Genomic DNA, 14,854 nt, shown 5'->3' with positions numbered 1-14,854 from the left:
GTAACAAGTAATAACATCAATGCTTTAAGAAAATCAGTAATTGATAAGAACTGCACTACAGTGGAAGCTGACAAAGGTCTGAATTGATTTTTAGACCTAAAGTGGAACTGTCTGTCTCTAATTAAAGGAACAGTTTTAAGTATAACCAATTAGCGTGTTTTACTTACAGTGCAACTAATTTTGAAACATGGATTGCTATAGCCCTGATGTTTGACTTCATTTCTGAAAATGACAACGTTAAGTTTGAATGGTCATTTAGAAATTTTCCATTGTGGTGTTTTTTGAGACACACTGAAAGAGCATCAAGATATTCTTTTATTAATAATCGTATTGACAACCACATGATTTATGATTGGTTCATATATACGGCTTCTTGATCAAAATAAAATTAGGATGAAAAAAAAAATTTAAAAACCCACTTTGTTCAAGGTGCTATCTATGTCCATAAGTTGGTGAATCATCCTGATACACCCTTGTGCACCAGCTCAGACTCTCCAAGTTAAACTTGTGCCTGCAATATCTGATTTGCATCAAGTGCCTTCTCTTGTAACGTATCTCAGGTGCACTGAGTGGTTTTGTAATTATACAGCAGGCTGTCAGGAAAGCAGAGCTACTTTGATTATAGAGTTTCTTACATGTTAAAAACAGATTATCTCCCTTGCCAAGATTGTGTTAAAATGTAACTTATACTCCTAAGTATTAAAATATCCATAAATAATCCTATATAAAAGTAGGCTACATTGTCAAAGCTTCTGATTATTGGTAACTTCTACTGAAATAGGAACCAATCCATTTTAGTCTAAAAGTTTGAACATTTTAGCCATAAGCTTCTCTAATCAGCATGCAGGATTTGAGTCAGAGAAAAAAATAAAGTTTCCTACAGCACAGGCAAAGAGAAACTTCAGATATATAGTACAACGTCTGTTGCCTTTTTCCAATGTTGAAAACGCTGAACTTCCGCCCTGTTTCAAGCAAAATCATTGCTACTCATGCCCAAAGGTAACTGCATCAGCTCTCTTCTGAACAATCCTTGTGACAGAGGAACAGCAGACTATGCTTTTACAGTAGTAAGACCTCTGTCACCTGAAACACAGCGCCAATAGGTTAAAGCAAAGGTGAACTCTTTAAGGACACATAAAGCCTTCTGGAGTAATAAAAATCACGCTAAAGATATGAAAATCAGATGTTTGCTGGAACTGTGGATTTCAATGTCACATGAATGGAAAAACACTTTATATCTTTCTAAAATGCAGGATAAATACGGCAAGGTAATAATTTTTTCCACCTTGTCTTAAACCTTCAGAGACAGAGAACACTAATGAGAAAAGCATGTTTTATCCTCCTCTTTCACCTTTTGTCCTAGTAAGTGGCAGCAAACCTTCATGTATTATGGCTAGGAAAGGTCAAGGGGAGGGACAGGGACCAGAAAGAAGAAATATGAAGAGAAATAAATAAGACTAGCACATAGGGGGTCTCCTCAGATTGAAACAGACAGTGTTTTTGAAAGAAAAAGTATTATAGCACATAGTTTCCTGTCAAACTGTCCTGATTTCAATAATACATCAATTTTTATTTCTGAATTTCCAGTTTAAAATCAGATTGTGTAAACAGGAACAAAACTGAGTATTTTCATCAGTAAGGATTTGGTGTACTTTGTCACAATGTAGTCTACCTGCAACCCCAACCTGTATCTGGTTTATTTAAGATGAGCCGATACATTGCTGACATTTTCAGTAAGAAATCTATCCAATACTATTCATACTGACATTACTCAGTCAAGCGTGCTCTTATATTCAGCCAATTTCTTTCTGGGTCTCTGCTCCAGTGACTGATTGAGAAATTAGTCTCAGCAAATGAAATCATTATTACTCGCTGTACCTGCACCCATCTAGAACACCTGAGATGAGACAGACTGTTCAAGTCTGTCTTCCTCAACAGTTAATTCCTAAAAATAATTGAATGTTCTACTGCAGTACAGAAATGCATTGTGCTCTCCCTGCCATTTAAGAATAAGCCTTAAGATTTCACTCATCACAAAACTGCATTATTTTATATTTTGCCAGAAGTGGAAAAGGTAATACAGGTAATAATGTACATGTTAAAAAAAAAAAAAAAAGGCAAGTTATGCATGGTGCATAAGTGATCAGGACTTTGCTACTGCCAAGTCACTTCCACCTCACACATGCTGAGAGTTTTGTAAGAAAGTGTAAAAAACCTATTGTGTTAATCGTCACGACCACTTAACTGCTTCGCTTCCTCGTCTGGAGAATTTTGGCTTTTGAAGACTGATTTGGTAACTCTCTTGAATATGTAAATACTCACCTGAATATGATCTCAAATCCTTTAAGAACATATTTTATTTCCATCTAAAGTACTATACCTTTTTATTCTCCACTTGAATCCAAGTTTCTTTTTCTTTTTTTTTACTGCTATGATCACTATCTCAAAAAAGAAATTATAATCAAGCCTCAAACCATTAAAGAGCAAAATAAAAAAATTGCTTGAGGATATTAATAGAGACATTTCTAAGGTACCACACAAGCAAATTTGATGTATTTATTTGTAGCTCACATCATATGGAAAAAATAATTTGAAAAAAGCTATTTGTTTCCATTGTTACTATAGTCAACTGTTAATCCAATCCTGCAGGTCTCTAACTTTAAGCAAACCTTACAGTGACATCAGAATTTATAGGAGGTTAACAGATCAAAACACTAAAGCAACAACACAACAAATGGAGCAATAATAAGGCTTTTCCCCTCTCTCGTGGCTTAATAGCTGTCTAAAACCAAAGTCCTATATGTTGCATATCTGGCATGACTTTCACAGTTATCCTCAAAACCTGTGTACAGAAAATTTTCCTTTTTTGGACCTCCACTTTCCTATCTCAAAGGATAAAGTAGGCATGCTTTAATAACATTATCTCAATCCACTTGAAAAGCACTCTTAATTCTTACTAAAACAATCTAATCTGTTTGAGGCAAGATTTTGGTTTTATTTAGAACAGTAAACCTTATCTAATTAAGTGTAATATTAGGATGTTAACTAACATACACAAGCCAACTTGTAAGAGTTCACTGTACACACACACTAATTCATAGTAACTGAAGCCTAGACCCCAGCATCGTAGTTAGCGCAACAGGCAGCGCCTAATGCCATCCTCCCGTACATCCTCGTTCCCAGTGTCATACACACAATGCAATTCACTGATAGCGGGCTTAAATGGGGTGGGGGGGGATCCACTATTTTATCCTCATTAAGAACCAAGTGGAAGGTGACAACCAGTGTTTAATGTTAAGACCAGCTTCAAATTTCACTGTCAACAAGAAGATGGTTTTCCTTTTCCCTTAGAACCTATCTAAGGTAGTCAAAGCATTTGCTATAGTGCACAACAAAACAAACCCACAATTTTAGTGTTGGACTATAGCTAGTAGGACTTCACACCCTCCTTGACTGCTACAGTGCTCAGCCATACTGCAGTTTTCCAGTTTCACCTTCAGCTTTCCTTAGAGGTATCTTCCTTGACTGAAACATAAATCACTGAAAAGACAGGGCTCACCTTCAGTATTGTCAAGTTCATCAATACAATGAAAAGACGGGATTTACTGTCTACTGAAATCAGTGGGGTTTTGGGTTTCCAAAATATAGCCTAAAGGTCAAAGATTCCCCGAATAAATGGACTGTTTGATTATTCCCATGTTTGTTTTCCATCAGCAAGACTAACCCAGGACAGTTTAAGCATAAGCACCTAATCTAATTCAAGAATTATATTCAGTGGATGGAAACATGTGATGGTTACCAATGCCTTCCAGAACAAAATTTCTAAAAAAATAATAAAAATCTCTGTTTATCAGCAGCCAAGTACAATCTCACATATATGCCCCAACACTCAGTCACAATATACTGATGCACTTTAAATATGGACAAATTACTCATCTAACATAAGCCACCTTCTTCCTGGTGAATTCCACTCAGAAGGCTAAATATATACTGCTCATCTTTGTATACCAAAGCATCCAGCCAGCTGGTGCAGAGAGGAAAGAAAACCAGCTTACATTTTTCACCAGAGAGGTAAGGGAAAAAAAAAAAAAAAGAAAGAGAACAAGGCCTGTGTATCAGCTATTTTTGTTTTGCAAACTAGTCAGGACTTGCGCTTTTTAATTTCACTTGGTGGTTGATAACCAATACACACAAACACACAGTGTAAGATTTTTGGGTACTACAGACCTATATAAAACAGCCCAAACACCAGATCACAGATGAACATTAAGGGGCAAAAAGATGTAACATCTACTCAATGCTCTGGTTTTCAACTTTTAGTGAGTTCTTAATTTATTAGTTATAACTTGTTTTTGTTGGAGAAGATTCAGAAAAGGCTGTGAGATTTTTCTAAGCGACACCTTAAAAATACTTACAACTATTTCTTAAATGCCAGCTTAAGAAACGTATAAATAAAATTCAGCATGAAGACCTCTAAACTTGGAGGGACATGCTAAGAGCAGGAAATGATAGTTTGTTAATAAAGAAAGGTAAATCATTCTCTAGGCTTCCGGTGGGAAACTTGGCAGTGAAAGGATTTTGACCTCAGTGGAAGGTAACTGCCACAAATGACAAATCAAGCAACTTTCTTCTTACAAGTGAGGCAAATGTTTGACATAAGGCTGGACTGCATTCAGATCTATCATTCCCTGTGGCATATTATTCTACTTTTAACAAATAATCCTGCATGCTTTTTGCACTGACCATATTAATTTTCTTTTATTTTTTCCTCTCTCTCTCTGAGTAAAGCCATGCAAGCCTAACATTTTTTGTGAATGATTACTTATTTCCTATTTGAAGCACAAAAGCTCATCACTTATAGAATAGGTCAAGCTTTCAGTGCCTATTAGTCCTAGTCTGGAATGAATTAATGCATTTTCCTATGTTCATTTTCCTTTTCCATTGTAGGAACAGTATAAGGGGCATTTGTGCAAAGGAAGGAAGCAAAAATCCTGCATTATTTTCAGGTGAAGTAGTAAACAACAACAACAAAATGCACTTAAAAATTCCATTTTAGTTTTCCTATTAGACTCACTGTGACTATATCACTGTGAAGTTTGCAATTAGAAGTACCAGCTTTCCCAACTCAGAACAATAAATGACGGGAAAAAATGACAAGTAGCCCAGTTTAATTTCAAACGTTAATATATTTTCTATTTTATAGTGAACATATGCATCGTTCACCCCTTATTTGCAGCAACTATGACGTCCTCATAAAAAGGGGTGACATTTGTAAGATGCCTCTTAAAATAAATATTTCTTTTTATAAAATAATAAAACTTCAAATAAATATTCTTTACACTAAACAATATGTTGAAAAAATTAGAAAATAAAGGCTGAATTTTACTGTAACTGTACAATATACATGAAGCCCAAAGGGAAATCAGAGTCTTGTAATAGAAGGTTTCTGTAAGACAAAATACAATCTAAAAACATACTGATTGATTCACATTCTTCCGAATGTACAACATATTAGTATAATATTTTGTGACTGTGCCATGTCTTATGACACCACTTATTTTTCACAGTTGAAAATATTATTGTATATACAAAAATATAGCACATTATCTCTGGCAGAAAACAATGAAAAAAAGGAGTCATTTGCTAATTTACAAATTTTGCAAGTACTATTCACAAACAATAGAGTTGCCTAGGAGTGTCTGTGTTGCTTTAGCTTATGCAATATGTGGGTCACAATGTACTGCATCCCATTTTTTTTTCTGTATCCCACTAGCTGGATTCTAACAAGTGTATCAGTTAAGATGGCACACACAGAGGAAAGCATTTCACTGCAAACAGCAAAATATATCCCCAACCCTTCTACTACAGTGCCAAGACCATAGCTGCTTAGTTGGTTGCATATGTACGTTAAAATAATCCTTATTACTTTAGTATTTCTGACTAGTGATGCTATGTTGGCTTTTCAAAGTTCCTGGGGGGGACACTGGGAGCTTTGCAGCAAACGGTGTTGGAGTGTTTACAACGGCACCCAGGCCGATTTACCCGGTCGTAACAGCCCTGGCACAACTTAAGGCAACCCTTGGCTGGCAGGTAACACCACAAGCAAGGCAGAAAGAGGGACATCACACCCATAGCGGACCACCTAGTGCAGCAATGCGACTGACTGCAGGAGCAGGGGTTGTCAGCACAGTTGTCCTCATCATCGTTAGAGCAGTGATAGAAGAGGCCCTTCACGCAGCAAACACAAGTCCCGTAATCGACCACGTTCTGGGCTGAGCAAAGACACTGCTTGTCACAGATCCAACATGATGGGAGGGTCCTTGGATAAGTGCACTCCTTACACTTACACTTTCCACAGTCCTCGCACCTGTAGCTGTGCGCTCCCAAGTCTTCTTTGCTCAGTGGCTTCAGCTCACTTGACTTGAGCTCAGACTTGGGCTGCATTCGGACTATCCCGTCAGCAACTGGCCCCGAAGATGATCCTAGAAGTCTTTGCTCAGATGAGTTACTGCTTGTACTTGTCCTTGTACTGCTCCGCGAACCTGTGCTGACCGTGCTGATGGATCGGGACAGAGGCACCCGAGGAGAGGTGTGTGTTTGCGTGTGCTGAATCCGGCTAAAATGACGATGCTCGGGCAAGCCATGGGGCCTTTCATTTTTGGGTTGGGTTGCTAGCCGAGGAGCGGACTTGACCCCCGGCCGTGGAGCCACCGTAGGTCCCTCCGTGTACTCATTCGTGTTTCGGATGGCTCTGATCTGGTCCAGCGACAAGACATGAATCTGCTGCGTCAGGACATCCCGCAGGTCGGGCTCCCCGTGCAGTCTCCCACTGTCACGCCGAGCCTGTAGCAAGGCCTGCGACCCGCTGCCGTGCTGAGCTCTCGTCTCCATCAGGGCCCGGAAGCGTGCTCACCCCGGCAGGCTTAGAACACATCTGAAATCCTGGAGCAACAAAAAGAGGATTCACTATTGCAACACATCTCATGCTCTCTCCAGCAGCCTCTCAAGCCTGCAGGATCCCACAGCACCGCAAACCATCAAGTAATGCATCAGCCATTAAAAAAGGAGTCACATCTGGGGCGGAGCGCGGGTGCTGTTCAGCTGAATGTACTTCCCTCGGCCTGTCCTGCCTACTCCTGTGGAGAGCTTAAAGGGATTCTGTTCTAGGTCCACGCATCTTAACTCGTGGCTCTAGAAAGTCTAGGTCTTGCGGCTGCTAACTAAGGCTTCCCAGGCCATCTTCTGGTTAGACTGTGGCCTTTATAGTGATTACATTTCAGCCACTTGAAGTGGCTCTTCTTTTCACATCAGGCTACTGAAAAACTTACACTAAAAAAAAAAAAAGCCTGCAAGTATTTAGCAAGTGTAATGTGACCTGCTGATGACAGACATATAATTCTCCAATTTTGTTTAAAACTGGATAATATTTTGGTAGGCTAGTCTCTTTACACATTAAACTTTACATGATGTAAATAGGAAATTTTAGTTTAATACCAATGGTCCCAAGAAAAACACTAAATAGCAATAAAATGTTTGAGGTTAGACATTAAATGAGTTAGTGCTACCAAAAACTTCAACAGTGCAAGTAAAAATATCTCTCTCCAGTATTTTAGTGTGTGTCATACTTGTGTACACCACTGCGATTGTTATTTTAAGGCTCAATACTACAAAAGCAATGCTACCACAGTTTTATTTTTTTAAAACGTGTAAAAAATTCCATAGACTACGTTTCAAACTGTAAATATTACCAAGAGTGGCTTGTGGGACAGAGGCATGCATAATATAACCAAACAATGCCAGCATCCAAGAAGTCTACTTGATTGCAAATATGACTTTAAAGGTTCATTAACTACAAAGCAGAAATGCAGACTTAAGAATTTAAATGGAAACCCAGTAAAAGACCCAGAAGATGAGAACTTGTAAATAACTAACTTCCACACTCGGATATGCAAAAGTTTCAAGTACTGCCCTCTAAATTAGTTAATATTTGTTTTGCCTTTATCATATCTTAAAGTGGTTCCAAAATCCAATTACCTATACAAAAATCCAGAACAATATTTTACAATTAAAACCCAAGCAGGAACCAAGCTTCTTACAAGGACCACACAATGTCTTCAATTATACCTAGAAAGAGCACCATAGTGTTACTCTGTACACATCAGTTACCAACAATAATACTATACCGCAGTATAACAAAATATAGCCAAACAGTTTAACAATGAATACCTCAAGACACTGACTTTATTCTAACAGCAGTGGAAAACATTTAACCTTTTAACTCCCCCTGGCTCCCTCCCCTCAAGTGCTTTTTCTTTAAAAAAAAAAATTAAAAAATCTAAGTTTTAAGAGTGACCACCTATTTTAAATATTGCCAAATCCTGGTTTTCGACACAGAGTGTATGTCATGGTATATATCCCCCCCCCCCCCCAAAAAAAAGTCTTGCAAACTTATCTTGAATCATTGCTTATGTTTTCCTTTGCCATATAAAAAGTTTCAACCAACAGCCTAAGTAGACATTTCCTCACCTGAAACTATCTGGCGATAAAAAAGAACAGAAAATAAAATACTTTCCCCATCCTTGAGAGGAACTAGCAGCCCTGTCTGCCCTCCACGTCCAGACTGTAGCCAGACTCAGCCAGCCGAGAAGATACGCCGAATCAAACCCTGCCTCTCCAGAAATGACAACCCAGTGCAAAAGCAGAGCTGACCCTGACCTGCAGGCGCTTAAGACGACACCGGTCTCGGTGGCGGAGCCCCCCGCAGACGCCAAGGTGGGCGCTGGAGGAGAAAACCCCTTCCCCTTGGCAGGCTCCATCCCGGCGCGGAGGGGGCGCGCAGCAGGTGGGCGGCGGCAGCCCCTCGCCCGCAGGAGCGCGGCCGCAGGCGCCGCCGGCAACCCCGCAAGTGCAGACAACCTGGAGATAACCAGGAGACATCCTCTGGGCTGGGAGGTGGGAGGGGGCTGCCGCAGCCGCCTTATCAGGAAAGTCAAACCCATGTTTCCTTTTAACTCTTCCCCCCTGCCCTCCCCCGAGAGATGCTAAAGAAGCCTTCCCCTCCCGGGTAATGCAAGGCGCCCTGGAGACGGTCTGAGACAACACCTCCGGGACAGTTGGGCAAAGGGCAGATTACCCCCTCTCACCTTGCCGTAAGCACCCATTCAGCTCCACAAAGCCAGCCGCTGGAAAAGCTCCTCTTATTTTACGCATATTCTGCAAATTGCCTGAACTTCAGTCCGCCCCCCGCCGCCCCAGCCCGAAGGGACCCAGCAGGCATTTTCAGTGGGACATCGGTCCGAGCCGGGCGATCCTCCTTTTTCTCCCCTGGATGGATCCGCTAACAGGACAAGATGCAAACCTCCAGCGCATTTATTTGCAAACATATATTTGCCTGAAAATTCTTACGGGAAAGCACGTCTCTCCCTCCTCTCATCTAGCACCTCTCTCCTTTCCATCCACCAAGAGCAGAGAAGCAGCATTTGCCTTTTTGTGTGTGCATGTGTGTGATAACACGATTCCCCACTTCCAAAAGCCAAAGTCCACTCTCGCAGAGCTTAAGTGCCATGATTGCTAACTTTTCCTAGCTGGGATTGGCAAAAGGGGGAGCAAGGGGGCCGGGTTTCGCGTTCGGCACATTTGGGGAAGTTTAAAACGCAAGGGGCTTCTTGCGTGCTGTGGAAAAACCCCGTGTCTGGCTGGCTGGCTGGGAGAAGGCGAGCCTCAGGGGGAGAAGTCCTCTGCCCGTGAATTTCTGTTTTGTGTCCGGAGCCTGTGCAAGGCACCCCCACCCCCATCCCCACCGCACACACACCAACCACCTCCTCTTCTTTCAAAGTGCTTTGAAACCCCCATTAAGGGCCGAGTGTGTGATCAGACTATGGATTAGGGCAAAAGGGACTTTACCATCGGGGTGGGGCAAACTGACACACAAATAGCTTGCTGAAAACACCAGCAGCTTTTTTTTGGGGGGGAGGGGGGTTGTTACAAAGTAAACCCACCAAAGGGGGCAAAAAAAAAAAAAGTTAAAGCAAAAATTAAGGCTTTCCTTCCCCTCCACACATATCCTCTGCATAGAAGAACCTGGGGAAGAACTTTCCTCGTCTTATGGACCGAATTAATTTCATCACACGCGAAATATACGTGCATGTATAGACACAGACATATATGCTTATACCGGACATGCACTCACTTCCGAATTGCACGGATCTCCCGACGCCACTACAGACGGGCGTAAATCACGCACTGAAAGGCGGGTTGCTCCCTCTCCCCCAAGACGGGGGTACAAACAGCCCCGGCGCTCGCCAACCCCGCAGCGCCCTCCCTTCATCTACCCCGGGGCTTGCTGGAAACCCACGCGTGCCCAGCGAGGCAGGAGCGCGCAGGACCGCCCGTGCCCGGCTCCCCGCAGCAGGGAGAACACGCCGAAGTCGTCTTCCCCCCTCCACCCACCCCCCCGCCCCGCTCGCAGCCCCCGCAGGCATGCCTCCGCGCCCGCGCAGCCCTCCGCCCCCCGCGCAGCCTGCCGCCCCCCGCGCCCCCGAGGCACCCCGGCGGGGCGCAAACGCGGCGCAGCCCGCAAACCCCAGCGGAGCTTCCCCCCCCCCCCCCTTCCCGGAGAGAAACCGCTCCGAAATCCCACCTCCGGCTCCTCTCTGGGAAAGGAAGGAGAGGGGAAGGGGGGAGAGGGAGAACCTGTACGAATGGAAAAGGGATCGGCCTCAAACATTTCCACGAGTTTTCTTGGAGCAACCAAGGGGGGGGGGGGGCGGGAGTACTGAAAAGCTTGTTTTGCAAAGAAGGAAAAGGCTCTCACCGTGATCGCGGCGCTGCACCAAACCCCTCTCTCTCTTGTATTTTCTTCTTCCTGCGGTTTGCAAATAAATCCAGCCCTAAAGCAAAAAAAAATTCTTTTCCAAACTCTGCTTTAGTCCAACTTCCAAATTAGAGTGAGAATGATCACCATGTAAAAAAGTCCAGAGCAAAGTTAGGTCCCTCTCCCCAGATCGATTATAAATACGTGTGTGCGCGTATATACTATAATAATAATAATAATAAAAACACCTCTCCGGATCGGGGTGGGTTTTCTTTGCTCCTAAAAAGAAATCACTCAGTCTCTCTCACACACACTTTCCTTTTTTTCCTCAATGAACAGGAGGCCGAATCGCCAATACCAAGTCACTTTTTTTGTTGTTGTTGCAAATGATCAAGAGGAAGGGGAAAGCCAAAGAAAACAAAATAAAGTGGATCTAAAATAAAATCCCAAAGCTTTCTTCCACTGAGCTCCTCCAAAAAAGCAGCTTGTGCAATGTAGCCGTTCTGCTCAGAAGCTGCTTGCTGCAAGCTCCTCTCCCCTCTCTCCCTCTAGCTTTCTCGCTCCCTCTGCGAGCGTGTGTGTGTTGCAGGCAGCTCTGTGGTTTGCAATCGGGGGGGGGGGGTGTTTTGGGAGCGCAGCGGATTTTTGGTGGTGGTTGTTGTTGTGTGTTTGGAGGAGGTGGAGGAGGAGGAGGAAGATTTGAGATCTGAGCTGTAGGGGCTCGGCGTTTTTCTGCTCGCTCGCTCTCTCCCTCTCTCTCTTTTTCTTTCCGGAGGAGGTAGGGTGATCTCTCTGCAAAAGCAGCAGTAAATGGCGTCATGTGGATCTGAGGAGGAACAGAGCAGTTGTTGTCCCAGAGGATATATCGCATCCGGTCCCAGCTCATTGGCTCTGCGGGGCTACATTCACTGGCGCTCCCAGCGCCCTGCCAGCACTCCGAGCTGCGGGAGGCATTCAAAAGGGCAGCGCCGCCGCCGCTGCCGCCACCGCCACCGCCACCGCGCCGGCCCCGGCCCCGGCCCCGGCCCCGGCGCTGCGCGGGGCGGCGGGGAGCCCCGCAGCCCCGCTCCCGGGGCCCGGCCACAGCCTGTTTTCACAGGAGGCTCCTGCGTGCGCGGTCACACGACGCTTGGGGTTGCTTTTGTGCTCGTGTATTTATTCAGAGGCAGGCAGCGATAGGTTTGCAGGGGAGCCGAGGGGAGCTCGCTTCTCCCGGGGAGGCGGCACGCTCTCGCCGGCGCTGCCGGCTTTCGGGAGACCCATTTCCAGGTGCCCCCCCCCTCCCCCCCCGTGTTTTTTTAACCGAGTGGAATAAAAGTTTACACTTTCTCCCCCCCCCCCCCCCCAGCAGTCGGTTCCTGGCCGCGCAGGGGGGGAGAAGGCAGGGGGATGACTTGGGGCATTGTCCCGCGGATTAACGCCGTCAGGCGGCGCGGGGGGCGCCCCCGTGTCCGGGCGGGAGCGCGGAGCGGGGCCGCGGAGCGGCGTGGGTAGCGGGCGGCGGGACGGGACAGGCCGCCAGCAGCCCGCCGCGGAGCTTCCCGCGCCTCGGGCAGCAGCGGGGTGTGCGGCGGCCCGGACAGGAGCGGGGTCTCCCCGCCTGTGCGGAAGGCTGTTCTGTTTTTTTTCTTAGGGAGAAAAAAAAAGAAAAAAATTGTTTTAATTAATTCCCATTCGTGTGGGGGACACGGTCTGCGAGCAGCTCACAAACGTGACTGTTTGTCTTCGGGCGTTTCCTGACACGGCCACAGCTCGGTCCCTTTTGTACGAGCTGAAATTACCGACGGGGCCACTGTTGCTGGCCCCGGGCATCTTGCGCCTACATGTATCTTTAAGCGTGCAAAGCAGCGTATCCACGTAGGCATGCACCGAGCACGAATATACCCGTGTCACGTGTGGCACTGCTTAAAATATACACGATGTGTAAGGCAGTAATGCATTGCATTATTTACATGAACAATCCTCGGTGCAAAAACCCCACCAGCCTTTTTTACTACTTGAGGCAATTTTGCAGGCACTTCCTCTTCTACACCTGCTAGTCACCGCTTTTTGACGGGGGTGGTCATTCTCAATAAAAACATGGAAATAAAAGGGCAGTGTCTTACACGGGCGGCCTTCGGGTTTTCATAATTTTATACGCGAATATCCATTCTTCCACAATAACATTCTGAACCTGCAAATTATTTTCCATAGTTGCTTGACAGTAAGGTTAGCCTGAGTTATGCGGGTCTACCACCTTCTTTCCTTTCACGCGGGCTTCACCAGCCCCTAGCCTGCACATCATTGCTGCCGCCTCGCCGAGGACGGTGCTCAGGGCCCCGGCGGCCGCCCCGTCCCCACCTTCCTCGCCCCCCAGGAGCCGCGGATGGAGCAAAATGCCCGTCGGGGCGGGGGCGGCCCCGCTGCTGGAGCCGCAGCCCCGGGGCTGGGTTTCATTCAGCGCTGCCGGTGCAGGGAGGCGGTGGCGCGGCCGCTCTCCCCGCCAGAGGGAGCGCGGCGCCGGGGCGGGGGACGGTGGGGGCCGGCGCCCCTGCGGAACCCGCCGGAGGCTCCGGGGAGGCAGCAGCCCCGGCGCCAGGCAGCGGCCTTTGCGAGCAGGGGAAGGGCGGGAGGAAGCCCATGGGCCTTCCCCTGGGCTCCCCCCACGGGACGGGGCACCCACCGGCGTGGCGTCGCCCGTGGATGCGCTGAGGACCGAGCTGGGCGTCCTGGGAGGGCTGCCTTATGTGCAGGCTGCGGACTCTTGTGTCGGCAAGGAAATCCGTGGGATTCACCTGTGAGGGACGAGCATAGGTTAAAATACCCGGGAAAGACAAGACACGATCTTAATTTCACTTCACTGTGGAAGGAGAAAAATCACTTCCTCCCACACAGCAGAGTCAAAAATAGGTGAAGAACTCTTTGTGCAAGCCTATACACATGGGAAAGGTCTGTTAGATTATTTATCAGTGTTTATACTGAGTATATAAATAGTGTTTAAACTGGAAATTTCATAACACCATTTTTAAATCTGTTGGTCCGTAGTGCAATCGGCAATTTATAGGCCAGTTCTCAAGTACAGGTGTATACACTTAATACAGTGAGTAGTCCCAAAGACCGGTACGAAAACAGTGAAGCTATTTTTATTCACAGAGCCAGTCATGTGTGCAAAATGGTGAAGTGTCAATGTCTTATAGCAAAAAAAACCCCAAACCCAAAAAAACCCCGAAGCATACAGCATCATAGTACTGCTGAGTTTGAAAGAGAAACAGCAAACCTGCAAAGATTCATGCACAAACTTAACTTGCACACAGGTAATCAATAACTAGTGCACAAATATGCAGAAGTAAGTGAGCTTTTCTTGTTTGTTTGTTTGTTTTCGGGTTGGAACCTGAAAGCTGAATTCTCAGGCCTTTAATTTGATGATTCCTTGGAACCAGCTTTCTCAGGATTACATATATCACTCACATTTCGCATTTCTTGTCATGGATAGTGGCTTAATGCATGTAACTATGTTTCCCCTAGTGGTTTGCTCTAACCACTGCATGAATTTTTTGCTTTTAACCCAAGCAGACTTTGTGTTTTGGAGATGAAGGTCTTTAGCTCATTCTCAGCAGAGGAATGTAGCTGTTGTGTACATGTATGTGTACACACACACATATACATATATCTATATCTATGTTTACATACACATATAGATGTGTGTGTTCATGATATATTAGAAGAGTAGCAATTTCAGTGACTTCAGGTGAAGGGCTGGGCAGAGTGAGGACTCTGACATGAGAGAAACTCTTCTGAAACAGTTGAAACTTTTCTGCAATATCCTCAAATTGTCACAAATTTTACTTGGTTTAATTTTCAGACACAGGACTTGAAAACAAGTAGTACCTTCCCCTTTTTGTAAAAGAAAAGGAAGTGCATTCATAAGGAACTGCTTCTCACAAGGGAATGAAAGTGCAGTAAATTTTGCTGACTTTCAGAACATTTTGTGCATTATCTCATGAGTTAATGCAGCGATATAAGGATATTGATTCTGAAAGGACTAAGTTTGGCTGCACACTG

General features: G+C 45.1%; 1 protein-coding gene across 5 annotated transcripts; it reads right to left on the bottom strand.

Annotated features, from left to right (window-relative positions):
• Positions 1-5,166: 5,166 nt before the first annotated feature.
• SPRY2 (sprouty RTK signaling antagonist 2) lies at positions 5,167-11,622 on the bottom strand. 5 transcript variants are annotated; one of them, XM_087757283.1, is made up of 2 exons: positions 10,814-11,622; positions 5,167-6,942 (listed from the first exon to the last, which is right to left on the bottom strand). In XM_087757283.1, exon 2 carries the CDS (start codon positions 6,889-6,891, stop codon positions 5,950-5,952), a length of 942 nt encoding a protein of 313 aa, XP_087613409.1. In that variant the 5' UTR covers positions 6,892-6,942; positions 10,814-11,622; the 3' UTR covers positions 5,167-5,949. The 5 variants fall into 5 exon arrangements, with proteins under 5 accessions (XP_087613409.1, XP_087613412.1, XP_087613410.1 ...); XM_087757286.1 differs by lacking the exon at positions 10,814-11,622 and adding an exon at positions 10,640-10,702; XM_087757284.1 differs by lacking the exon at positions 10,814-11,622 and adding an exon at positions 9,144-9,689.
• Positions 11,623-14,854: the final 3,232 nt, after the last annotated feature.

Source organism: Nipponia nippon, unplaced genomic scaffold (genome assembly GCF_047370975.1).
Source record: "Nipponia nippon isolate SJK-2023a ecotype South Korea unplaced genomic scaffold, ASM4737097v1 scaffold_2, whole genome shotgun sequence".
NCBI classification, from domain to species: Eukaryota; Metazoa; Chordata; class Aves; order Pelecaniformes; family Threskiornithidae; genus Nipponia; species Nipponia nippon.
This window is presented reverse-complemented; position numbering and strand designations above follow the sequence as displayed.